Source organism: Pelecanus crispus, chromosome 1 (genome assembly GCF_030463565.1).
Source record: "Pelecanus crispus isolate bPelCri1 chromosome 1, bPelCri1.pri, whole genome shotgun sequence".
Classification (NCBI taxonomy): Eukaryota; Metazoa; Chordata; class Aves; order Pelecaniformes; family Pelecanidae; genus Pelecanus; species Pelecanus crispus.
This window is the reverse complement of record NC_134643.1, coordinates 100,016,227-100,043,907: the sequence shown is the minus strand read 5'-3', so window position 1 is coordinate 100,043,907 and position 27,681 is coordinate 100,016,227. Positions and strand designations below refer to the sequence as shown.

General features: G+C 39.9%; 1 protein-coding gene across 1 annotated transcript in view; it reads left to right on the top strand.

Moving 5' to 3' along the window:
• The window catches only part of ABI3BP (ABI family member 3 binding protein), a 171,029-nt gene extending 143,503 nt beyond the window's left edge, over positions 1-27,526 (top strand). Inside the window, 7 exon segments of the mRNA XM_075725367.1 lie at positions 857-1,069; positions 6,454-6,565; positions 18,499-18,578; positions 20,070-20,099; positions 21,133-21,294; positions 25,226-25,339; positions 27,411-27,526. Coding sequence (XP_075581482.1) covers positions 857-1,069; positions 6,454-6,565; positions 18,499-18,578; positions 20,070-20,099; positions 21,133-21,294; positions 25,226-25,339; positions 27,411-27,526 — 827 coding nt within the window.
• Positions 27,527-27,681: the final 155 nt, after the last annotated feature.

Genomic DNA, 27,681 nt, shown 5'->3' with positions numbered 1-27,681 from the left:
TATGCCTCACCTCTCATTCCAGGCTGTGCATGTTCAGATAGTCTAGTAATACAGTAACGTATACTAGACTAGGTGACAAAGTAGTCAAGTTATTGCTATTGCAGTAATCTGGAGAGTTTAGCAAGGTGAGATGACAGGAAGAAGTGCTGTTTTACCAAAATATTTTTCAGGTGTTTTTTTCTTGGTCTGGTAAGAGACACTACATTTCTGAAGACACTGTCTTCCTTGCAAGAGCTTATTGTTTACATCCAATAGAAGTTTTAATTTTAGAACAAATGTGTTTGTCTTTAGTAATCTTCCTAATTTTAATGCAGAGCATCAGAAGGTTTGTTTCAAGGTTTGGTACTGTACCACTGAAAACGGTTAAGATTTTGACAGTCACTTTGGAAACTGCAAGTTTAATGATGGAATGACTCTGGACTAAACTTGTTACTCTTTCTGGTGAAACAAAGTGGTGATAGGTGTTACATCTTTGTATTAGCATAGCGGTCAAAATCTGCAAGTGGAATTGCAATGTCATTTTACTATAGAAGGACTAAAGTTAATTGTCCTATTTTATGACAGAAGTTAATTCTTTCAAACAGTGCGTATCGCCCACTAATACCTTCAGACTAATATTTCATCAGTGGTGCCAATGGCAAGGGGGTGAAGGCAGTGCAGATTCCAGGTCTAACAACAATAAAAAAACCCAACAGCTTAATATTGAATATATGGGTTTTATTCTTAAACACTTATGTTTGACTTCGACTTGTTTTAGTTGGTGCCCTGAGATGGAAGTTGTGCACTAAGTGAAATGGCATTGACATTTTGTAAAACCACTCTGTACTGAATAACGGCTCTTTCCTATTGCTCTTAGCCCCCCATGTCAAGTACATGAAGAAAGATGATGATGTGCCTTGCTCTATCACAAGCTCTCTTGAACATTTTCCTCAAGAAGAAGCTGGCAGCAAGGAAGAACCTACTCATCCTCCACAAAATCCTCCAACCAACCTCACAGTGGTGACTGTTGAGGGCTGTCCAACTTTCGTCATATTGGACTGGGAAAAACCAGACAATGATACTGTTACTGGTTGGTTTGATTTCTTTCCTCCATTTTATCAGAATACAGTATTTCCAGCCTATTTTTAATTTCACAGTGGTTTTATGCCATTTAAAAAATAGTTTAATCCCAAGGAAGTCTTACATCCCAGTGCTGTTCTTTTGTGCTACTGTCAGCTCCTGTGCGGATAGGAAAATGCTACTAGATTAGAATGAGATTTCTCTATCATTGGTGTCAGTGATGACACAAAAAGATACTTAAGTAAGTATGACTCTGTATCTTTGCTTAATTTCTGGCTTCTCTGTGTGCAGGATCTGGTAAGATCTAGTCAAGAAGTTCCAGCAATTTGACAGTAGTCTTTATTATATAGACACATGCACATAATGTAGATATCTTCCTTGACTTGTTGATGTTGTTGGTCTGTGTGCTGGACACACTGAAACCTTACATCCATCTAGTAAGTCAGCATAATACTTGCTGTATGGTATCACCAAGTTCTCTATGTTAAAAAAATCTGTTTGGTTTTTTTCATTTCCAAAGGAAGGGTTTTGTATTGAGAATAACTCCTTGTGAGTCATGCAGGAATCAGTACACAGACAGGTAAGCATGCAAGACGACCATTCATAATTTTTCTGTCGTCTTCTGTATACCAGCACAAGCTTACCAAAATTGAACATTGAAATTAATTAACAACTGAAAATTATGGTTCTTCTGTACTGTCAGGAAAATGGCTTTTGTTTTTACCATGGACATAAAATTTTTATTTGCAAAATCACTGGCTCATCACAGCCACAACCAAACGGATTTGGCTGTGTTGCATTACAGGTGAGTAGAACAGATAAGACTAGGAACTGTGAGGGCTATGTCTTGATCATTAGTCATTCACTTTATGTAAGTGGGATGTTTTCAGATGTTGTTGTATATGCATGTCATGAGAGATTTCAGTGCAGGGGTCTAATTAGGTGACTGTCACAAGCAAGGCCACTCTCCCCAAAATTAGTCCTTCCTTGATTTTCTAGAAATAATTACTAGGTTTAGCCTCTATTCTTTCTTGCTCTCCCCGTCGTTTTGAAAAATAATAAATGCAAAACCAAGGGGACACTCAAAACAAAAATTAGCCTGCACTTTTTTCTTCTGGGAAAGAGGAAGAAAGTTAGCCCTTCTGCTGGATTAAAAGGGGAATAAAAAGACACTGTAGGCTAATAAGAAGTACCAACAAGAGAGAAGAACAGTTACCCAGCTTGCCTCCTGTGATGTGCTTCATCCTGGAAGAAAAGAAAGTGTGAGCTTATTGCTAACCTTAGAATTAGGCTGAGGATAGGCTCTCTGTGAACACTCCCTATTCCAGGCAGTTCTGCAATGCTTCTTTTTGTTCAGGGAGAAGCCTTTTTGTTGCTGGTGCCATTTGGAGGCCTCCTCCACAGACCAGTCCTTACCTTGATTAGATCAGATGTCATTTGGTCTGCATGTTTTCTTAGAAATAGACCTGCTGTTTTTCTTGAGTATGTTAATGAACCCACTGCAGCACAACCATTCATATTGCAAAAATAGAAAAACTTTTCCCCTATAGCTGCTAAAACTGTCAGCGCACACCATCTAATGATGAGAGCAAGGCCTAATTGCCTTCTGATACTATTTCCTTTCTTTTTCAATGCGTGTTGAGAAATACAGAGCAAGCAATACTCAGTTTCTTCTGACACTTTAGGTAGAAACCCTTTCTCTGTTCAGTTGTAATCAGCATTTGTAAAAGTTAACTTTCCATGAAGTTTCTTCTCTTCTACTCTGTGATAACTGAGACACCTGGCATACCCTTCCTCATTTCAGAAAAGAAGATTAAAACCTTCTGCGGAATATGTGACTAATACTCATTCTGCTTCACTGAGAGAAACTTTAGTTTTCAATCTAGCTATCTTCCTATCTAGATGTAACAGCTTTCCCATAAATACCATCTTCATTCTTTCTAACTTCAATGTGTAAGACAAAATGTTTGAACTCTGTGGCTTACAAATACTCTCATTGAGCTTGTCTCCTTCGTCTTAACTTCAAAAAATTACTCAGTTAATGACTCATCCAAGGACACTTTCTGAATTCAAGAGAAGGCATTTAATCCCATTTTCTGAAAACAATGATTACTTCATATTGGCACCAGTATGACGTTACTTGTTTAGACAGACTTAAATCAAGTTTTCTGTCATCTCTTTTTATTTTTGTAGTTCATACATGTTTTATCAATCATCTGATTTAGGCATCACATCTTTTTTTTTAATGCACTTTTTCAGATAGAACTGTGGAAACAGAAAATGTAATTCGTTGAGCCTTTTTTTGAAATGGTTACTTTGCTTGACTTTTAGCTATGCACAAGGGGTTTCATTGTATTGGATATTCCTAAAAACAAAACTACTTCAGTAATGGAAAGGTCTGACAAATAATAACCAAAACAGTGATCAAGCTTACCTCTTTGCTTTTATAAAGGCTGCAAATGTCAAGAACCAAGACCATTCTGCTGGTGCTCTGCTACTCCCGTTATGTTGCCACAGAAATGTAGGGCAGTTTGTTGTCTTGTGCACTGAGACTCGTGCACTGAGTAACAAGCAGGTATTGGATGTGCTCAGTAGTTCTTTGTGTGTGTGTGTGTGCACATGTTTGCATGCCCATTCACATGCTGTATTTTCTTTCCCAACTTGAATGAATTAAAAAGTTCAAATCACATATTGACTTGCAGCTGGCAGAAGGCAGAAAGATTGAATTCCTGTAAAGTTACTTACTCTATCTGGATGTACCTAAGGCAGTGGATATCCACTCTCTTTCCCATGCTTCCTAACAAACGTCATTTCTCTGATGAGGCTTAATTAGGGCAAATAAGGGGTTTTGCATGACTTTTTTCCTCCATGGTTCACTCAGCCCTTGGTGGCTATATAGGAAAAGGTCTTGGTTTCCAAAAAGGAAATGCATAGAGAGAAAACACAGATATGTTTTACACAGATACATACTATCAATGCTAATGTCTTTGGTTGTTGCATTGGGGTCCACTTGAACAAATGATCTAAAGTAAAAGCCCTCTACTTACTTTTTTTCTTTTTCTTCACCCCCCAACTCTCATCTGAGACACCCATTCCTGCAGGTCCATGAGTTTGTTTTTAAAAGGCAGTGGTTGGTCTTTTGCTGTTCATGGGGACTGTTGTGGGGGAGGACTTCTGAACATGGAAATTTTGAAATCTTCAGTGTCAGCAGTAATTCCTTCCTCCATGCTGACTTTCTGACATAATTTTAAACCTGTTTTAAAGTTTTATGTTGCTCTGTATATGCTCTGAATAACTGAGTCTATTACAAGGTAAAGACAAAGAGATGCTGTGTTGTTGTGGTTTAACCCCAGCCAGTAACTAAGCACCACGCAGCCTCTCGCTCACTCCCCCTGCCCCAGTGGGATGGTGGAGGAAATCAGAAGAGTAGGAGTGAGAAAAACTCCTGGGTTGAGATAAGAACAGTTTAATAATTTAAATAAAGTAAAATAGTAGTAGTAATAATAATAACAATATAATAATAATAATAACAGTAATAATAATATACAAAGCAAGTGATGCACAATGCAGTTGCTCACCACCCGCTGACTGATACCCAGACAGTTCCCGAGCAGCGATCGCTGGTCTCTGGCCAATCCCCCCCAGTTTCTATACTGAGCATGACGTCATATGGTATGGAATAGCCCTTTGGGCAGTTTGGATCAACTATTCTGACTGTGCCCCCTCCCAGTTTCTTGTGCACCTGGCAGAGCATGGGAAGCTGCAAAGTCCTTGACTAGCATAAAGCAGTACTTAGCAACAACTAAAACATCAGTGTGTTATCAACATTCTTCTCATGCTAAATCCAAAGCACAGCACTATGCCAGTGACTAGGAAGAAAATTAACTCTATCCCAGCTGAAACCAGGACATGTGTAGAGGTCCCTTTTGAAACTGTTGCAGTAAATCTGAAATTCACATGTGCATCCATGTATATAATTGCTCAGATTGAATTGCTGTGGTTTAGAAGCTTGGAATTTTTGAAGATAATTTTTTAGGGCTGCTCTGCACTTCCACTTAATTGCACTGTCTTACATAATTTACCCCAGCAGTTTTAGTGGCTGCTTTTTGCATAGAAGAGTGCAAAGGAAGCCATAGCTGCAAAATTGTAGTCGAAATAGCGTCAGTTTGTGTATGTATGCTCATTTACATACACATCTCCTACGTTTACTAGGAGCAAAGATCTGAGAGACCAGCAACAATGGAGAGGTTTTTTTTTTTTCCTTTTCAACACTGAATCACATTGCAGATGTTTTATCTTTCTGTGTTGACAACAAATGGTGTCCTTGTATTGAGAACTAAAAAATTTAGGAAAACAAAAAAAAAAGCCCTATGGCTTGTTAGCATTTAGTTAAGATCTCAAAAATTAATAGCATCATTAGAAAAAACCAGGAAAGTAAGTAGTTTTCTAGAGGTTTTGTAGCTGTTGATAGGTGGTCTCTGTGTTTGTCCTCACAGTATAATACCTGCTTTACTCATTGTGCTGTAGATCGAAATGCTCATTGCAAATGTTCTTTGAAAACATTCTCCTTTGCTAGCTTACAATTAACAAAACTGCACTTGGTATTATAGACAGGTTTTAGGAAGGGAGAACGAAGGGGTTGGGGAGGTTTGAATTTCTTTGTGAAGAGAGGAAAATTAGCAATATACTCAGTGTGTTTATTAGAAGAGGTTGTTACGAATCGGGACAGAGGTTGCCTGCTAGTGAGGCAGTGCCCTGTATCTTGGACCGGGCTGACTGAAAGGGTATCTTCTTCCCAAACATCTGTTGTTAATTCCCTGTTCAGAGCATGGCTTGCGCATGATGATACATCCCAGTGAGATGAAAAGAAAGTAGCGAGACTCTATAAATCATATAAGTACAGAAATACATTTATGCAAAATCATTTCATTCTAAACTGACAGATTCCCTAAGTGCACAATCCAAGTTAGTTCGGTAGTTTCCTTTGGCAATCTTAAAAATATAGGTCTTATTTTAAGTTAATCAAAGTTTAAGCATTTAGAAACTGTGCTTTCATCTTTGATACTTTTTCATTCAAACTGCAGAATGCTTATACTTACTTGTGTTTGGAATTTTGTTACTAGTGTACCTTTGGGCAGAGGCGAGATGTTGAGTATCCTCTATCCCATAATTGAATTATAAGGAAGGATGAGGGGCTAGGCCCTCAGCAATCTGGAATTGGATCTCTCTTTCCTAACCGTTTTAGCATACTGATGTCCAGACTGGTTCACACAAGATGTCCTTACAGCCTATTAGACTGTAGGAGTGGAAATCAGGTGAGAAAAGAGAGAGCAATGAAGAAGCTCAGGTAAGAGCTGTTATTTAAATAAATTTCTCTTTACTATAATTTTCCAGAGTATGAGGTTGTGTCAACTGAAAATGGAGCAAGTGATGGCGAAAAGGAGCAATCGATTATCACTACAAATCAAACCCATTCTACTGTGGAAAACCTAAAACCTGACACAAGGTAATTAAATAAAATAATTTTCTAAGTTAATGCAACTAATTGAAACTGTCAGCTGTCTGTCACTTCAAATGAAAATACATATGTATGTAAGACCAAACTGCATTTACTGCTGTTCTGATAGGAAAAAGGTATGTTTTGGTTTTGCTTTCTTTTAAGTTAACAGGTGCGACACATCTGAGGAATCTTTAGGAAATTTCCAAGAGTATTTATGGTCTGGACAAACTGCAGAAGTGATCTGTTCTATCAGAAAGATTAACAGTCAAATAAATGTAAGAAAATGTACTGCTTTTTATCAGAAAAATCTCTTGAAGTTAGCAGATAAAGAAACAAGGTAAACACAAGAAATATTAACCTGATATGTGAGATCAAGATTTATATGTACAGTTGGCTCTCTCTGGGGTTTACGGATGCTCGGCACAACTGGTGTAGGCTGCTTGCTTATTTAGATGGATGTTCATTCAAATACTGGAATGCAAGTTGGGCCACTGTATGAAGCTTGACTCTTGCATTGCACCCTGGAGAGGAAAGATACATTTATCCTGTATATGTAGTTTTCTTTCAGTGTCTCGAAACAGCTGGCAAGTTAAAAATGGGTCAGTGAATTCCAGTTGATGGCGTACATCTCATGCAACCAGTCCAAATAAACATTATAATTCTTTTAAAAAAAAAAAATCTCATAAAAAATCATTATTCTTTTTTGTGGTAAAATTCAGAGCAGGGAAGAAAGCCACTTGTCCTTTTTTTGTGTTGCTTATTGATTGCATCAGAAAGTTAACGAATGACACATTTTTTTCCTGTGAGACCATCCATTTGGCTTTGGTAACTGGATTTTTCTGTTTCAGATAAACTGCTCTTTTCTATTACTATCCTTAAATTGGTAACACAGCACAAAGTTCTGCATAGAACCCATCTTGAACCTTTATTTTTAACCAATGTGTGGTTTAATCTGGAGTGTTGGTTCTTAGCTTATGTACTTCTGACAAGCAGTTCCTAGGAGGAGGAATGAGGAACTATTGCACAAAGTGGAAGGGAAGTGAAGGGAACTGGAAAAGAAAGGCTAGGGGAAATTGTGATACCCAAAAAGAGCTTTTTTGATAGAATCCAGAACTCATAAGATGGGCTAGAATTGCTGTGTATTGTATCAAGAATATCTCTGTTATTTCTTAAAGGCATGTTGCTTGTGAAAGTGTGAACTGCAGCTATGTTGTTCTGTCTTGTTAAGGGGCAATTAGGATATGCTAGCAATACAACCAGAGACCAAGCATCGGTTTCCTCAGTCTCCTCCTCAATCAGTTGAGAAGGCTTAGAAGAGACAGCAAAACGCTATCTTTCTGGAGTAGCGACTAAGGCAGGCAGTAGGTGCTGCTAAACGTGTCAGGCTATACTGTTTGTGTTTTCATTTCAGTTCTGCTTTGAAATAATACAGTTGCATCCTTGAAAAGAACTGTGTGTTATTAATAAGATTCTCTTCCATTACACGCTCGAACTCTGTGTGTCACGTATGATGACAGAAATGGGATGGATTTGGTTAAGTGTAGGAAAGACACGGAAGCAAAGGAAAGTCCTTGATGCTGAGAGCAATGTCCAGATGGCCAAAAGAGAAAAGCATTTTTAGACTACTCTTTGTTCAGAAAGGAAGCAAGATGGAGGCAGGCAGACCCAGCTAGAACCATTGGAAAGGTCATAAGGAAGGCAGGAGCTATGCAGAAGCAGATAAGATGGTTTTTAACTTTAATTGTAACAATTTTGTCAGTCCTATGAGAGGACTTTCAGGTTTTGGTAAGCAAGGGCAGACCAAAGTCTTTTGGAGCATGGATTTTGTTACAGGAAGCTAGATATGAGGTCAGTACTGACTGTTGGAGGCTGACTTAAGACATAAAGGGATAACTTTTCCCTGATGGGGTGGTGGCTATTTTTCCCCTTCCCCACCCCCAACCTCAGAAGGGAAAGACAGTGGAAGTCTTTCTGGATTCAGGAGGCCACTGCCCAAAATTTTAGATCTTTGATATAAATTGCAGTGGTGCATGTCCCTGGAGTCTCATGGGATTTAAAGGATGTAAAGTCGTTCTCAGAGTGGCTCTGTTTGATTAAGCTCCCATTTCAAGATGTGTGTTTCCTAATTTTGAGGACACATTGAGAGCTTTGGCAGAAGCACAAGGAATTGTTACTGTTACCATTTGAATCCAGGCTTGTTGGCACGCTAAATTTAGGGAGAATAAGAAAGTGATTGAGAGAGTTGGTGTCACGTGGACAGTATCAAGGAATGGCATATGTCCATAATAAAAGTCTCCTGTCTGTCAGGAGGTGATTGCTCACTAGATGAAGAAAATGGACCTGTGGACAAAACTGACTGAAAATAGGAGGAAAAGAGGCAATGAAACACAGCTCAATAAATTAATTAACAGAGTCCCTGAAATGTCTGCAAATTCATCAAGTAATAAATTAACACTGGGAAGCAGACTTTTCCATAACTAGCCTTAAAGGAAAGAGCTGTAGAAGAGGCAGAGCTGGAACGGAAACTTGGAAAAGAAAAAGAAATCCCTCTTGCAAATGATCAACATTTACAAAACTAGCAGCAAGTATATGGAAAGAGAGATACTCAGTATCAGAAGGAGGATTAACTGGGGAAGAACCTTTTGGCCTTGAAACGCTGTGGAGAAGCTGACAAGCTGAATTTGAGAGTCTATTTTTTCCAGCTTTCCTGAAGCCATCAGTGAGGCTGTGTGAATCCCCTATCCTGCTCTGAAGGCTCAGTGCATCCAGAGCTGAAGACAGTTCAGGACAGATCTAAACCAGACGGACCCAAACAAACAGTTTCCAAAAAGAATAAAAATGTTTGTGAATGTGATATATCAGTCTCCATGGGTAAATTTAAAACAGAAAGATCTTATAGAAGCAAGACAGTTCAAGCCTGTAATTCTCCAGTTGTGTGCTCTTGAGGAGCCATACATGACAAAGATGGTCTGCAGTCATGTTGCCCAAGGTCTATCATCCTGTTGAGGTAAATCAGGTAGGATATTAGTGCCTGGCCCAGAAGCTAAAGAGTTAATCACCCACATCCAGCAAGAGGGAAGCAAGACAAAGAACTCTTCAGTGTAAAGGGGGCAGAACAAACAGCAGGGAAAAACTGGGTGCATCCTAGCCTGCCAGATCATGCTGTTTGTTTGCTTCTCTCTTTTATATTCTTCTTTCAAATAGGTCACACTGCTACACCTCTGGGAAGCTCTGCAGTAAGCCAGACACCCATCTTCCTTTGAGCTGGCCTTTTGACAAGGCAGCTTTTAAAGATTAGGAGCTAATGGCCAGACTTTGAATATTTAAGAAATGTGGACAGTGTTAGGGAGGCAGCAGTGAGAGACTCTTACAGTATCTCATGAAAAATTGCATGTGTGACTGCAATTGTCAGTGAGTACAAACATAGAAGTTAAATGGGATACAAATTTTTCTGAATCGGAGGATTATCATGTAGTATTCTGTGTGTCCATTTAGCTGTCTGAAAAGTGACTGGATCCAGAAAAACATTCACTGGCTGAAAAAGAAAAGGAGTTCTGACTTTCAGTACAGTTATCAAGTATTTGGTTTTAACAGACTCATACCATGCTAATATGGAAATGAAAATGGACTTTCATAGGCATACAACAACTTCCGAGGATTACTTTTAAACAAATATAGTTATATATAACAGTTTGTCGTATCTCTTGTTTGTCTTATGTATGCCAGGTTTCTATGTTCTTCGTGATTTCATTGCAAGACATTGAGACTCTGAGATGAAAGTAAAATAGCGATTTGAAAATCTAACAGTGAGGACATACATCCTTTAAATAAATGTAGGGCACTGTCATGGTTTAGCCCCAGCTGGCAACTAAGCACCACGCAGCCACTCACTCAACTTACCCCCTGGTGGGATGGAGGAGAGAATTGGAAGAGCAAGAGTAAGAAAACTCATGGGTTGAGATAAGAACAGTTTAATCACTGAAATAAAATATAGTAATAATAATAATAATTATTATTGTAATGAAAAGGAAAACAACAAGAGAGAGAGAAACAAAACCCAGGAAAAAAAGTGATGCAACTGCTCACCACCTGCCAACTGATGCCCAAGCTGTGATCACTGCCCCCCAGCCAACCCCCCCAGTTTATATACTGAGCATGACGTCATACGGTATGGAATAGCCCTTTGGCCAGTTTGGGTCAGCTGTCCTGGCTGTGCCCCCTCCCAGCTTCTCACTGGCAGAGCATGGGAAGCTGAAAAGTCCTTGACTAGTGTCAGTACTACTTAGCAATAACTAAAACATCAGTGTGTTATCAACAGTCTTCTCATACTGAATCCAAAGCACAGCACTATGCCAGCTACTAGGAAGAAAATTAACTCTATCCCAGCCAAAACCAGTCAGCTGCTTTCCAACACAACTGCTTGATTTTTTTTTTTTTTTTTAAAAAAAAGGTTCTAAAGGCTCCTGTAGAATGTGATTTTGTTGGACCACTGAGATCCCTATGGGTTTTGCCCAAAAAAAGGCACATTGTATGCATGCTGTTCTCTCACAGTAAGGCATGCCTGACAGTTGACAACATCACATTCATGTAAAGGGTTTTTCCTTATACAATGAGTACATTGGCCTCTTTTTCACCTGGAGGATTGCCAAATGTGGTGCTTGCAGTATTTCACTATCACATCTTAAAGGTCTTTTCCAACCTAAACGATTCTATGATTCTATGATCTTAGAAAAGTTCTGATAGTTTAAGTAACCTGGAAAGTTCGAATCTTGATATCCATCATTTGGTTGGTCAGAGTTCTTGAAACTGCTACTGTTCCTGGCGCTAAGCTGCTATCTAGGTCCAATCTAGAATTCTGTTTACTTTCATCAGATATTTTGCTTTTGATTGTAACTTTTACCTGAAATCTCTCAAAGCATGTAGTGTGGTTATGCTATGTGAGCTAGATAACTATATATATCCTTCTTACACAGATAGTTAATTGGATATAACTGGTGCCTGAAGAAGAAAATTTTCTTTTGTTTTATGAATGTTTTTTGCTTAAATGTTTCTATTACAGATGTGCTTCTGTGATCTAATAATCACATATACACAGCTGTTGATTACGACTTTGTACTGTAGTTAGCTTTTATTACCCTTTATATTATTTCCAAGAATTTTAGAGTAGGTCTGGGTCACATTTCACTCAGCCCTCTTTTCAGTATCACACTTAAACACACACCAGATTTTCTGCAGTTTTTGCTATCTTTATCCTTCAATTAGTCCCTCGCTTGTCAAATGAGTGAAATAGCCAAATTCCATTCATCCTTCTTTCTTCTAGTTAGTCTGAACCAAGTACTGAGCTACTCAGTTTTTACTCTGTTGTTCAAGCAGTGAGTGTCTGTAACTACTGTGCTTGTTGATCGACCCTGAGCAACCTAATGTAGCTTTTAAGTCGGCCCTGTCATGAAAAGGGGCCTGGACCGGGTGACCTTCGTAGGTCCCTTCCAACATAAGTTATTGTATGATTGTATCTCAGGGGTAGTTTCTGATCTTGTAAATCTCAATTTCGCCCATTTTCTTTAGTGCAGACTGAGGTTGGTTTGTATATTAATGCAAATGTCATTCACTTCTTAACAAAAAAAAAGAGAGAAAAGGATGTGCTGGTATGAACTAATCCATCAATTTAATTTTTCATCCTCCACATGGAAATTCTGCAATCTTTATACTGAGAAAACTGTCAGAGTTTTTTTGAGAAATGTACCAGTACCACTTATTCCACTTGGAAAACAGTCAAAGCCAAACTACAAGACTGATTGTTTTGATCAAAGCAATTACAGTCTAGCTTCCAAGCAGTCATTTGAGGAGCGAGACCTGTAATATTCCATCTAACTTGTCATACAGGTACCTTGGTTTTGAGTTTCCTTATAAGGCTGCTCGCACTGGAACCCCTGGTTTCATTGGCATACCCAGGACCCTGTGCTTTTTATCTATTCTTAGTTTTACATTAAAAACTGCCCTTAAAAAAAGTATTGCAGTAACTTCTCCTATGATAACTGTCAAGCAAGATCTCCCATGTGTGAGTCAAGGTAAGGTCATTATCCACAATTTTCAGTATTTCCTCCTTGAGGTGCTTGTTTGTAGTAAACCTTGAGAGGCCTGAGGTAGAAATCGGCTTACTGTGGGGTTTTTTTCTTCATTCTGTCTCTGTGTAGTAATGATGGTGCTCATCTGCATCTTCTCCTTTGTTAAAATCAGTTTCACTGACCTGCATTTTTTTTCATGGACTTTTCCTAGCCTAGAATATTAAATGCAGATGTTGTTATTTTTTTGCTTCCAATTCTATTTTCCCATTTCCAAAGGAATTTTAGTTGGGTTTTTTTTACTAGTTTTGGAGTTTTCTAACTCCTTAAAATTGATTTATTTTTTTTAGTCTTCCAGACGTCTGATATAGTATCAGTTTGACTTTTTCTGCTATTTCTGCTAGTTTCTCTGCCAAAATATGTAGTTCTTATTTCTGTATTCCTGCCCTATCTTGAAATATTTTTTTTTTATTAGGTGTACATTTCCTCTTTCATTCTGGTCGTTTGTTTAAGGGCAATTAAGTTCATAGCACATACCACTAGTGTCCAGGAAACTTTGCAGCACTAATTTCTATACAAGCCTTCAAAAAAGAGTCTGAATATTGTTGAAAACAGTTCTCATGCATGTTTGTGTTGGCAGTAATTGGAAGGTAGTAAAGAAAAAATATTAAGACTGCAGTCCGAGATGTGCCAAATAGCTCTGGGGAAGTTCAGGTAGCCATTAGAGGATGTATCCCACCAGCCTGCTGGTGTAGATTTTTAACAGAAAAAAAAGTATTAATAAGAAACAAAGAGCCTGTGATGCTTGCATTCCACAGCTTTGTAAAAATTCCCTTTAAGTACTGATCCTTTGCCTGGTTAAGTAGTTTGGTGATTTCAAATATACTTTTCTCCTTTTCAGAAACATTTTGGGTGGTCTCTTTTGGACTTTTGGGTTAGGTTGTGTCCCAAGGCAAAGTATATTTCCAGCCATGAGGTCTCCTGAGGAATATAAATAACAGGGAATGTTTAAAAAAAAAAAAAAAAATTCCAAGGCCCCCAAAAAACCAAAAACCCCACCCACCCAACCAATCAAAACTGTGAAGTAAACGTGAAATGTGTAGGATACATGCATGTACCAAACTGTTTTTATAATGTGCGTAGATGGTTTCCTTCAAAAGATTTTTCATGTCTTACAAAAGATATGAAACAAAGAGACTGTTACTATAATTTACTCAAAGGCCTTACCAAGTAAGTCTTCAACCCTCTATTGAATAAGCTTTTTGTGCACTTATACACAATAATTCACACCTACGTGCTCATGCTGTTATTACCATTATCTAGTATTGTTTTGTATTGCAGTTAGCACCCAAAATGTGCTAATCATATACGTGGAAAAAAATCTACCGATGCAAGGAGCTTAGATTTGTTAACAGCAAGGGTCAAGAGATGAGAACTAAAGTGAAAGTTGCAATGCAGAAAAATGCAGAAAGTAGCAGAAAAATGCTGGAGTTTTTTGTACTCTTTATTACAAAAGTAACTTGACTAGGAGAAAGACTTCTCAAACAAGTCCAGCACTTTATTTTCTTTCTTTCTCTTTTCGTTCCCTTCTCTTAAACCTAGTTTTATTTGCTATGTCTGATCATACTGTTACGCAAGCACACTGTGCAGAGACAGAGAAGCTCTATACATTGAGACAGTCCTGCATAATTGTCATCTAACCACCAGCATCGCCCCAGCAATTGACCTGAAGTCCCAGGACTGTACTCAGCTGCTCCAGTCCGCCTATTATGGTGAAAATCTCTCTTCACCTATTTTCAGTTCTGCAATCTTCAATCTTCTCTATTTGCATGATTTGAAAAATGCAGGAGCAGCTGCGTCTGCCAAACTTCCATGTGGAATAGCGATTTCCTATGGTGGAAAAATAGGCTCTGCACAGTAGTTACTGCAAGTCAAGTCCATTTAATGTGCACAAGGACTTTTATTGTCTTATGCAGTTTGGGAGGCCTAGTCTCCAAAGTTTGTAGGATAGCAATCTTATAGATGTTAGACGTGTGACACGTGTTAGATTGCTGCATATATTGGGTAGCAGAGTTTTTGGCATCACAGGCACACAGATATAAAGATGGAATATAGACTCCAGTTTCTCATTAATAATCTAGCTAAGAGGTAGACATGGGATAATCATTATACAGCTTTCCTATTTCCCTTTATTAACTTTGCCCTACATACTTTCTTGAACCTCTAAGCACTTTTTCCCCCTTCCCTTGTGGTTTGTGTAGAAGTGCATAAGATTGCAGCAGGGAACCCTTTTTTCACAATTTTATTTTTATTTTTCAGATCTTTCACCTGACACACAAAAAGGGAGATTTTAAAAGGTTTTCTATGAAGAGAGCCACACCATGGCTTTAAAATTACAGTTAGATCTGTAATCTCTATCAAATCGTGAGCTCAGTCTAACTTTTCCTTTCTCTCCCTTTTAGTTTTCAGTCAACTAGTTACTTCTCTTCATCTCCAAAAGTGGTTGGTTGTTGTTCTTGTACTGTTGCAACTACTGCTATTGTTTCAGGGTTGAATTTGGCAGAGGAAGGGAGCCAGTGATGCTTGGGCACCTGTAAAAATACCTACCACAAAACTGTAGAATTGTATATATTTTAGTTTAAAAAACTTGCTCTTTAACATCATTAATAGGAGGCTCTCCTAACTGACTAAGCTATACTTTGGACATTCCTTTATTACTTTCCTTTTCCTCTAATTTTGTTCATATGTTTACATGAGCTGAAATCTCTGTGTGTGGATTTCAGTTCTTTATTTCAATTTTTCCGTAATTTTCCCAACTGTGGTTTGGTCTTTTGCAGAGATCCTAGTGGTCCCTAGACCACAGTTTGAAAAACACTGCTTGGAAAATATTTAGTCTTCAGTTCCTGTTTTGGTCTTTTTATGGAGTTAGAGAATTGATGGGCCCAGGTTGGTCAACTTAAGTTTTTTGGGAACAGGACTGTTTCCTATGAAGAATGTTGCCTGATGCAACTCAAAGTAGGGCATATCAGCCCTTGAGGACAATATATTTGTATAAAAATCAGAAAAATACTTAAATTTGTTTCAGAATCCTCCACTGTCTTGTCCAGCTTGTGATTTTTCTGCCTGACAGAGGCAGGTAAATCCAGCTTGCAAAATCTGTGAAACCCTTACGTATTCAGGCAGATCCAAATATGCTGACTGTAGATCTTTATCGTTAGTTCATACTGCCCACATCATTACCTTCCGAGTCCCTGTGGCTGCCCAGTCCAGTTCTGTAAGAGCATTTCACCTACTCAGGTTTTTGTCCTTTCCTTATAGCCAATCCTATGGAATCAAAAAACTCTAGGTCAGGAATCCTAGGCAGTGCTCTTCATGTTTCCCTTTTGATTTCATACAAAGGGACATAAACAGATTATTATCATCCATAAGGTCAAACCATAAACTCCCAGTAAAGCAATAGAAGATGCCATGTTGAGCAATCAATGATCAAAATGACAATATTAGCTCTAGATAAGGTGTTTCTGCTGTGAAGGAAGCAGGGAAACTTCTTTGGAGTCTTTTAGCTCTAGATGGGCATTAATTTGTACATTGTCCAAAATTTATCTTCTAGCTGTTACTTTAAAACACCCAACATATTAGCAAATCTTCATTTATGCTTCAGTGATTCTTCAGAAGGAATCTCCAACTGCTCTGCTACCGTCCTCTGGATAAAGGCCTTTCCTACCAGATGAGAATACTTCTTGACCAAAAAAGTTACTGTACCACATGTGTCCAATGTGAATATTAACTGCTCAGATCCAATTTTTAAAAGCATGTATTTGTTTAAACAATTTGAAGTTGATCATGAAGATGATTTTGTGTCTAGAACTTATTATTTAATTTATTATTTATTTAATGTCTCCCTTCTACAGTAGGGTAATATGAGTTGCTCAAAATGGTCTTGCAGCATGCTTGAATAAATGTTAAGATTACTCCAAATAAACTTTTTAAAGCTCAGAACAAGCCCATGTTTCACTTAGAAATATCCATGAATTATCCACAATGCATCTGTTCAGCATACCAATCTTTGTAAGTATTTTCCTTGAAAAAGAAAAGAAAACCCTAGAAATAAAGGCAATTGCTTATGTAAGCAATTTCAAAGTTAAATATTGTTTTAGAAGTACTGTGGATGGAAAACAGTTGCTTGGTACTGCAATGATTAGTCCACGGAGGTTAATTAGCGAGCTGTTCAGGTTTTGCAGGAGCCAAGAAGCAATGAGAGGTAATCCAAGGTTTGGATTGAATTATTCTGTCTCTTGTAGGGACTTGCAAATGGAGTTTACAAATTTCCAACTGTGCGGAGTGTGGTATGTTTTTTTTCTTTAGAAAATTGCTGTTTGGAGACAATTTCAGCAATACATTACAATGCTATGTTATAGTCACGAGCTACCAAGTTATCATTAGTAAGTGATCCTTCACAAGTCAAGAGCTGGATGTTTAATTAGCCACTTCTGGGATTCTCATTTTGCTCTGTTTGGTCTCTAGGTTAGGGCCCATTTTCCAGGCCTACAGTCCTTTTGACTCGTGTCCTATGGATCTCTCTCGCTGATGAAAAAACACTCAGTGTTAAGAGAGGTTCACCATACATGCACTCAAAGTGTATGAAAAGTCTCTCCGTAGGTAGCATGCGTGGGACAGATTATTGCTTATAGCTCATGGGGAAGGCATGAAGAGGGTGCTGTTGACTGGGTGTATGCATGCTACTCATCAGCGTGCTTTGGCTTGGAGGGCATGCAGGTCCTACAGGGAGGCACTGAGCTGTTGCTGAGCAGTGAGAAATTCCCAGGTGCTGCCAGCCTGGAGCCAGGAAAGCTGAGAAGCAGCTTGCTGGGATAGTGTGTACTGGGAGGAAGGAAATACAGAGTGTTCTAGCTCTGCCCTTGATGTAAGACCTTAGCTGTGTCCGGTTTCCACCCTTGTAACTGTCTTTCCTGCCTCATCCTCATCCGTCTGGTGTTTTCTGTGTAATGTTTTTAGGTTTGCAGCTGTCTTTCAGTAGCTGTTTACCTAGAGCTTCTCATTGAAAATGTAAGTTTCAGCTGAGCTGCAGAGTTAGAAACCACCTTGTCTTGCCTGTCCATCACTGTTAATCAAGTATTGAGGGGTGGGAGAGGCTTAGGCAGAGGATCCTGGCTTGGATGTTTTTCTTCAATCTTGTCCTGTTCTCATAGCACTGCGTTTGGTTCCCAGCACAGCTGTGATGAAAAGAGATCATGAGATAACTACAGTACCGACTGGTGTTGTGCAACATCACTGTGAAAAGATAAGAAAGAGATGCTACACAGTACCTTTTCATTACTTCATATATTTCCTATTAACATATATTCAAGCAATTGGATCTTTGCCTTGGCTGGGCTCCTGTCCTAGAAGACATGCCCTGTGTTTCACCACAGGCCCTGTCTGTCATTGTTGAAGGGCCTGAGAGGCACTGAACTGGAGGTTTGTGTTCTTATGAATGAAAAATGTGCAAATAAATAGCAATGTGCTTTACTCAATCACTGCTTATCAGATTGCTTCTCACCTCACCTGAACTGCTCCCTTTGCCAGAACTGAAACTGCATGTGTGAGAGGAGACAGACTTAAACCAGTGGTGCATTAAATCAAACATTAATAGTACGTGTGCAAAGAATTATCAAAAGGACTGCTAAATTATGTGTTTAGAGAGGCCTTATACAGTTAGGACAAAGAATGTCTCAGTATTTCCAGAGCAAGAAATGAGGCCTTTTTGTTCTTCTCCAGGAGGCGAGTAGCACCAAGGCGTGTGTTGGCAGTTTGCTCGCTCCAGACTCTGAAAGAATGTTGGTTTGCAAAATTCATCTCTTCTATTTTATTCCCCAGTTACGAATTCCACGTGAAACCTAGAAACCCTCTTGGTGAAGGTCCAAGTAGCAATGTTGTGGCATTCAGTACTGAATCAGGTAAGAACTTCCAAAGGTCCAACCATCATTTACAGTGCCTCTCATATCCACGTTTTTGGGATATATGAAAGGCTCTCTTCCTTCATTTTGTGCATTTGGTCTTCCTCTTTACTGTCTCCAGATTGGCTTTTTAATACTGAGCATGTTATTGTAGTGCCTGGAAGGTCAGCCTGAGGTTACGGCTATATGGTATGAGGATGTAAGATGGCCAGACTGCAGGAGAAAAAACCAGGAGCACAGAGAGTTTGTCTGGTGTTCATTATGAAGAAACTAACTAAACTAACTTTATCCTTAGAGAACACTCAGTCCTCTAAGATTAATATTCTTGACCTTTTTGTTTCTATCATCCTCATTAATGACTTCTGGATGGAGAACATAAGGTTTTTCTTTGGGCTGGTGTGTTTATAGGCACTTTTGCTACCTGTTCAATAAGGCTGCTGTATAATAGTGATGTCTTTTGGCTGAAATAAGGATTGAGAAATAGCAGTTAGGAAAAGTCAATGTCCTGGTATGTCCTCCTCCATCCTGCTTACTCTCCTGTGAAACTGTTAGAGGTGCCTACAAGCCTGTTTTGACCATTGGTTGGTTCCCAAGTTAAGTCCTATCTGACTCGGAGGTGAGAATTGGAGAGTGCCTTTGCTTTCCCTATTCCAGTTCCCCATGAGGCTAACTACAGTTGACTTGTTGCCTTTATACAAGCAAGATATCATCTTTTGTGTAGAAGTGTTTATTGCTTGATAGTACTTAAGGACCATATAAAACACAAAATGGATTTAGCCTTTTTAAAAGGACTTTCTCGGTCTGCATTTTGAGCCAGGTGTAATAATATAATAGTCCTCATCTAGTGCTGTCACTGATGGATGAGAGTTTTGGCTGAGCGAGGGATTAGTCAGGGAGGAGTTCAGACTATGCCACACATATTTAGAAACTGTGAATACACTCTTTGTAATCCTAGATTGTTAAAACTGAAAAAATGTTTATGCCAAGTGCAGTTTTCATGAATGACAAGGCTTACATTCTGTCTCCTATTTAGCTTGGACAAATTAAGCGGTCAGTTTTCTTTTTTCTTAACTACACACATCTATTTTTCACTTTTGGGCTTTCGTAGCCAAGTTTTGTGTGGCAAGTATTACAGAGGGGTCCTTTTTATTATTTAAGTTTTGAAATTGAAATTTTTAAGAAGATGCAGTAGAATTGGTTTTTGCTGGTTACAGGTTTAAACTCTTGTTTTTAATAGAACTGTGTTTAACTGGTATTGTCCCATAAGTAAAATTTTTAAAAGCTCATTGATACGGTAGTTCCACATCGTAAGAAATTTATTTCTTTTGATTTAGTTTAATACAAAAGTGAACTTTGCTTCCAAAACTCTTTCTGTTTCACAAGATACAGCTTATGTCAACTGTAGAAAATCACTTACCAATGCTTTTCCATTGAAATATTGGGAAAGTTCATTTCACAGTGTCTGATTGAATGTTTGTTTTCTTCCCCCAGCGGACCCAAGAGTGAGCGAGCCAATTTCAAGTAAGCCTTTTGTGTATAGTATAGTGTCTTCTGATCAAGAATTTTTTCAGAAATGAGATAGTGTAATTTTACGAGGCGGGGGGGGGGGGGGGGGGGGGGGGGGGGAGGGGGCTGGTACTGCACCAGTTAAATGAGTTATGGAATCAAACAGCATTGACACACGATTTCACTCCTTCCACCCATACCCCTGGTGAGGAATTCATGCCAGGCTGCTTGTTTACCTGAGCGGAACGCAATCAACACGATGTGGTGCTCCCATGGCAGCTGGGATGGCTTCAAACCAATGTACACAAATGAGCCAAGGACAGCCTCATATTTTCTCAGCCTTGTCACTAAAGCAAAAGAAAGCTCTGTAAAATGAATAAGCTACTCCACACTTTTTAAGTGAGTTAACAGAGCACAACTCAGAGGATAATATTTATCTACCATTGTGTTTTAGAAAAATTTACTGCTTTTGAAGGCTTGATCCAGCTCTGCTTTAGGCCAGTTACAAGACTCTTGCTGTCTTTGGTGGGAGGTGGACTGAGCTTTTGAAGAACAGCTGAGATCGCTCAAGCAAATCGGGCTGCTTTTTGCATTTGTAATGGACATCACATTGACAAACGCCGAGACACCATCTCTTTCCACATGATTCATGACACTTAATCTTTATGTGTCTTTTTGTTAAATCACATACGGTTTGCTGCAAGTTGACTGTCCTGGCTTGAACCCACTGAAAAACAGTGACTGTATCACACACTTTGTAAATGAGAGTTTTGCCAACTCAGAGACATTGTCCCCCTAACAGTGGCCTAGAATGAGCTTATTCCAAACTGGTACCACACACAGAGAAGCAGAAGCAGTTAACTGCATCAATCATATCTGCACCCTTTGGTGCTTCCCTGAAATATCTTTCATGTTCAAAATGCAGGTGACTGGTGCTATGGTGCATTCTGCTCCATCAAGGTTTCTAATTCTATTTATTTGAATATATTTGTGGTACGTAATTTTGTATGCAGTGTCGTACTTCAGCCTCTTTCTTCCTCTCCTGCAGTGGGAAAGGATGCTATCTGGACTGAAATCCCATTCAATTCGGACGGCTATTCAGAATGCAAAGGGAAACAATACGTAAAGAGGACTTGGTATAAGAAGTTCGTAGGTGTGCAGTTGTGTAATTCTTTGAGATACAAGATATACCTCAGTGATTCACTTACAGGTAAGAGACGTTCACATCAGCGTTGTCCATGTTATACACTTCTTAAAGATATCGTGGTTCCAGAACTAAGAGGTTTAACAAGATGAGCTCTGCTGAAGTGTGATCAGGAATGTTTAGTCTAGTCCATAGGCAGATTAATCATAAACAGTAACTTGCTTGTGCTCAGTAAGCATTGATGTGAAGCATTTCATACTGAATTTTCAGACTCGAGAGTTACTTCTGTGTGGTGATCATCTGATTTTAAGTACCTGTGAGTATCCTGGGCGTCACACAGAAAATTGATAAAGATCAGGTCTCTGACAGCGAATACCATATAGTTTAAAGGTGCCACATTTGTATTTAAAGGGTAGCCTGGACTAGTTCTTAATTAGAGGATTAGGACCAACATTAGACTCAGTCATTCCCATCCCATTTGGTAAACATCTGGTTACTTCGTTACTGTGAGGCTTACAAATACATGACTTAAACACTAGTCAACAGGTTTTACTCACCTGCTTTGACATTTTTGTTCTGTTTCCACATTCCCCATTTTTGCTTATAATCTCTTTTTCCCTGCCTTCTTTTTGTTATGTTTTATTACTAACAGCAGCCTCCTGGCCTTATCTTCTCAAGTTTGTTTTTTTTTTTTTTCTTTTTGTTCAGTGTCTTAAGATCACTAGTGTGTGATGTATTTAAGACCTGAATCAAGTGACACATGCTGTGTGGAAGCTGGGGAAACAGCCTGTAAAAGGTGGTTTTCAGTTAGTTGATAGTTAAGCAGAACTTATGTGTCTCACGTAGATTGTACAAGCTATATTTAGAAATACATTAACTTCTTACAATCCATCCCAAGCTCCTGGCTTTCTTCTGTATGAGGTCTTTTATCAGAGCTGCATGGACAACTCTGTCACAATGGCATTAGTACGGCACCCAGAGCACCGAGGGCGTAATACAACTGTGTATGGGAAGTGTCTTTTGAGCGCAAGTTTAGGCAGTATGTTCATCACGTTGGATTGAATTAACTAGGAGAAACTGTGGCTGAAAGAATCAACTTTTTGTAACCCAAAGCTGCCCCATCACAGAGCTCAGCACCTCACAGGAGCAAGGCTCTGGTCTCTGCATGTAGGAACATGGAGAGAAAAGAGCAGGGGAGTGTAGGGTAGCCCATGCCGATATAATTTTAAGCTGCCCAGCCTTGCACCCGGCACCATTCTCCCATGAGCAGACAAGGAAGGAAGGCCCTGTTGTTAATAGTAAGTACAATATCTCATACGTAAATAACATCTTGGCGATTATGTGAATAGAAGGGACTATTTTGAACAGAGGTATCATTCATTCAACTGTTGCTGTACTAACCAGCTGCGATCAAATGACAAACACTGGCAATGAGGCATAGTGTATCACAAAACCAGCCAGCAGAGGAAATAGCAGTGCTAATCTAGCAGGACTAGACTGCAGCCCTAAATCAAGTGAATTAACACTGCAGTGATAGCTCCTTCAATCTTTGAAGAAAAGTTTAATATATCAGGAGCCCATTTTCCTATTTGCATGAGATTGCTTTTGTTCTTGCTGGAAGGGTAGCAATTTAACTTGGCTGGAGAAAGGCGATGGTAGCCACGTTGTATTCATTATACTTGCTAAGCCTGGTTCTTGCGCTTGGATTGTTACAACCAGCGTTGACCGGTTGTCACAATATTTGAAACAATTGCAATATTTATGTAGAAGAAAAGCTGCTTTTCCCCCATTTCCTAAGTGAGGCTGTCATGGCACAGGCCTCTATAGGCAGGTGAGAAAGTTTCCAATGTGAAGCCAAATTCTGTTCTGATGTGTTTCACTGTCACACCTTGTCTCATCGTGCCCCCGAGGCCGGTGGAAGTGTATCTGCTAGCGCCGGCCAGCTGGGCAACGCGTGCTGGTAGTGAAGGGCTGCACTGAGGTCTGAGTTCCACCTTACGCTGAAAATACCTTCCGAAGCTTTGCTGTCTAAGCAGCGTAATGATCTTGAAATGTGGGTGCATTGTACAAATGCTGTTGTCTAAGGCAGCCAACAGCCATATCTTTGCGTGCTGGTTTTTAGCGTGAAATTTTACTTCTAGTGTTGCAGAATTCGCAATGTATAAAACAAAGATGGTATCTAATTTTCTTAAGACCACCCCTAAGGGAACACTGGGGGGAAAAACAAAAAAATTACTTTATGCTAGAATTGCTATCCCCAAAAGAGAAAGATTAATCTAATCATTTGTTAGCTAAATGTTTTTAAGTGTGTTCCTTTATTATGGAAGGAATTGGGCAGTAAGAATTTAATAGTCACTGAGAACGCTGCTGATTTGTGTATAGCAATTGTTTGAATTATACATAGGTTACACTGTGGGCCAGAAGATTATGTGTGTATCTGAAGGTTTCTGTTCTTGTGTTAGCCATAAAAATATCTGGTTTATTCTGTCTCTCATGAAGAAAAACTGATCTATGTTACACATGCCAGGACTGTTCTATAAACCAGCATCTACTGCTGACCTCATTTAACAGTCCTCCAGAGCAGTCACTGTAGGCATTCCAGAAAAGCAGGCCACCTAAAAAAAAAAGTATTTATTGAGGGGAGGAAAAAAATAAATTCTAAGCATGACCTTCAACAGCCATGGAAAAAAAAACGCCGTTTTGGGCAGCCTGAATGTTCTTAATTTCAGACCAAAAAATTGCTGAGAGGAACTCCCTCTGACCAGTTCTCCTATGGAAAAAAACATGCCTGCAGCCAAAACTAGATAGTAATAAATAATTTTCTAAAGCTAGAGAAGAACTGCATGCACAGAGACCATCAACTGGAGGTGAGAATTTTTGGCAAAATATTGATCAGATCACAAAAAGATGAGAAAGAGATTATTGGTAGGCTGCTCTTTTATTAATTGCACTTTAGGGAGCAGTATTATAAGCCACCTCACCATCTCTCCAATGGCCAGACTGGCACAGCTTCAAGGGTACAGGACAGCCAACATCTACCGAGTAACTGGACTTTCTGCTTAGCTTATACCTGAGTGAGTACTCGGCCTATTTCTAGATGCTCTCACCTTTCCTTTCAACCTCACAACCAAATGTTAACCACATTAAGAACAAGTGCTGTGAAAGGAGTTTCGAAAAAACAGTAAGTTGATCTAAAAATGTTTCCTGCCAAGGCTTGGGAAGAGAATGTAGCATGCTTTCCTCAGTTTTCTGACCTGAATTTTACTAATGTCTTGCAAATTAAATCAGTAAGTAAAAACATCTCTCTGTCAAAACTCCTTCACTGTGAGTCCTCTTGTTAACAGGAAAAGCACAGCCCGTAATGTCAGCACACGCTGCATGGGGCACTTGAGACCTTGTTTTCTGCTCAGTTGCCATAAAGTGTCCTGTTAAGCAACGCTGCGAATAAATACACAGGCACACTTCATGCTCTGGATAAGCAGTTACTATATAGAGGTCATCTGTTTGTTAAAGGACATCACTTGCACATACATGTTGTAAAAATATGCTGATTTATAACACGGGCCTTGGCTGTGTTATGAGCTGGTCTGTCAAAACATCTTTGAAGATACTGGGGGCTTCCTGGCAGGGAACCAAACCTGCCTTCCGTTCAGATCACTAGCAAAACTTACCTCATTTGTGATGCAGTCAGGATGAGGTTCTAGGTAATAACAGAATTTCACTTACTGTATGAAACGGAAGGAGGGAAAAAAACACGTTCAGGCGTAGATTTTGGCCAGGAACGGGGCACTTTCGTCTACAGCCATGAGCGCTGTACTTGGAGTATGCTCATAACGTTCAAATCACAGCTACGGATCCTGAGAGGAAAAGAATCGTAGCATTCACCTTGGCTTCCCCACAGAGCGAAGCGCACAGCCCATTGCCTCTGGTGGTTTTTGGAAATAGCCCTCACTAAACGGGATATGGATTTTCAACTTTGTTGCTTCTTTGCTTTCAGGAAAATTTTATAACATAGGAGACCAGAGAGGCCATGGAGAAGATCACTGCCAATTTGTAGACTCATTCTTAGACGGAAGGACAGGACAGCAAGACGACCTACCGGTCAAAGACGGTAATTCCTTACGCCCGTCCCTGTGGCAAACCTTGGCAGTTCCTTTGTTCGCGTGTTTCTTTTTCCTGCCGGGGGATTCAGCGCCCACTGCTGGGGTGGGCGATGGAAAGGGGCTGCCGGCTTTGCAGGCAAAAGAGGGTCGAGAAGTTTTTGAAGATGAGCAATGACTTATTAAAAGGAGGTTATGACTCAGGTTCTGTTAGGTAGTAAACAGCCTCTCTCCCGTTTAAAACATTCCAGCAGGTTATTCACAGTTGGTGTTGCATATTTAAACCCAACCACAAATTTGAGTTTGCAGAGAGGCATGAAGTGTTATGTTCAAACTAGCAAGGTTGATTTAAAGGGCAGTAAATCATCAGTTGGGCATTAAACAGCTTTGTTTAGTGCTAATGAGAAACTAAAAAGTTATTACTGGAAAATATAATTCATGCTGCAGTAATTCTGTGTGCACTCATTTGAACCGGGTGCCTAAAATTCCAGTCTGGTCTAAGTGGGCATGGGACTGGATGTCCTCAACGCAGCTGTGACCTGCCTGGCTGGTTTTCACATGTTGCTGAGGCTCGAGCATAAGAAAATTGTACTTCTGTCAGCCGAACTCCTGCCTCGCTTGTCTGCAGCAGTGCCAGTGCGAGGTATTCCATTCCCTTGGGGGGCAAGAACGCAGGTTGTATCGATATACACATGCATGCTGGGTGTGTCGTGGAATATGTTACTGAGAAAAATATCAAAATGGTTTTCAGTACAGTATCAGCGTGTTGACCAAACCTTCCTGGCTGTAGTGCTTCTTTTATACATCTTCCAGCAGTACAGAAGTGCATTGAGGTAGACGTGGGAGATTAAAGTGAAGTGCCTAAACCTTTCCCAAGTTTTTTCCAAAAACAAAAGCAGGTGAACGATATGAAAGGTGTTTGCTTATGTGGTTTTTTTCTTTTCTTTTTTTAAAGAAAGAGCGCTTTGCTTTTCCTTTCCCAGTCAAGTGTTGCCCATTTGTAAAGGTATTTTGTTTGCGTAAGGGATTGTCTGAATGCAATTTGGCATTGCCAGGACAGCAGGCCTCTCAGTTGTACCAGATTAACTTTTTTAAAAGCATTTGATAAAATAAAAAACCCAACCCATTTTACATAAAAAGCTTGCTACCCCAGCTTAAAAGATATTTAAGATCGGTTTGTTTTCAGCAACTGGATTTAGAGTGGATTCATGAGCTACATTCATTTTTAGGAAAAAACCAAAAAACCAGAAAACATCCCCAACAAAACAAACAATAATAAAAAAAAAAAGCCCCCACCTTTTCTGTAGCTTGTATTTCTACTAAATGAACCAAACAGAGGAAAGAACAGACAGGTTGCCCATTGCTGCTCAGTTCCTCTCTGGCTGCAGCGAGCCGAGTTCTGTTCAAACCAGCATTAACTATGTGTATTTGACCTGAAGCACGGGGAGGGCATGATGACTGCTGTGGCGTACTAGTTGCAGAACAGTATTTTTTTTGTGTGTGCGCGCGCACGTGCATGCTTTAGCCACATGTACATCTCTGACGAGCAGGTTGGCTTCAGCACTAATGGCTCACTTTTTAACTTAACGCTGATCGTTTGAATGGGAAGCATGCGTATTGTCACACAGAGCAGATTTCAAGCGGGAGCCGTCACTCGGGGACGGGGAGATAGCGTGACATAACCCCAAGCGTCAAGTTTTACTTAGGTTCAGTGGAGCGTTAAGGCTACTGCAGCGGGGATGAGGCTGAGGTGGTCACTGTAGCTTTGCGAGGGGGAACAGCCTCCTGCTCAGAGGAGCCCCCAGCAGCGGCAAGGAGGGGGCGCTGGGCTCGCCCTGCCCGCACCCACGGGTGGGTGCTGGGGAGGCAGCTCTTGAGGGGAGGCTTCACCGTCCCTGCTTTTGCGTGTCTTGGGTGCGCTGACCAGGCACGGGCAGCAAACAGAGCTGGCTGTGGCAGGTGGGTTAACAGCTTAGCGCCTGGTTTAGCCACTCATGGAACCGTGCACGGCCTTCACGGGGAAATGGAAGGAAGGCGCTGTCCGAGAGCTTCGTGCAAACAACGCTCCCTTGTCTGTTCCAGGATTTTTCAGGGCAGTTCGTCAGGAACCTGTCAAATTTGGAAAAATAGGCGGGGAGACTCACATTAACTATGTTCGCTGGTACGAGTGTGGCACATCAATACCTGGGAAATGGTAAATGCGACATGAACTTGGTGAAAAGGCCCAGCACCGACCACCTCCCGTCCGACTGCCCAATGCAGGCTCAAAGGTGGAAATGTTTATGGTATGCCTGGCACTTAAATAAGTTTGCTGATGTGCAAGGGTTTATACAAGTCTAATGCCAATACTGCA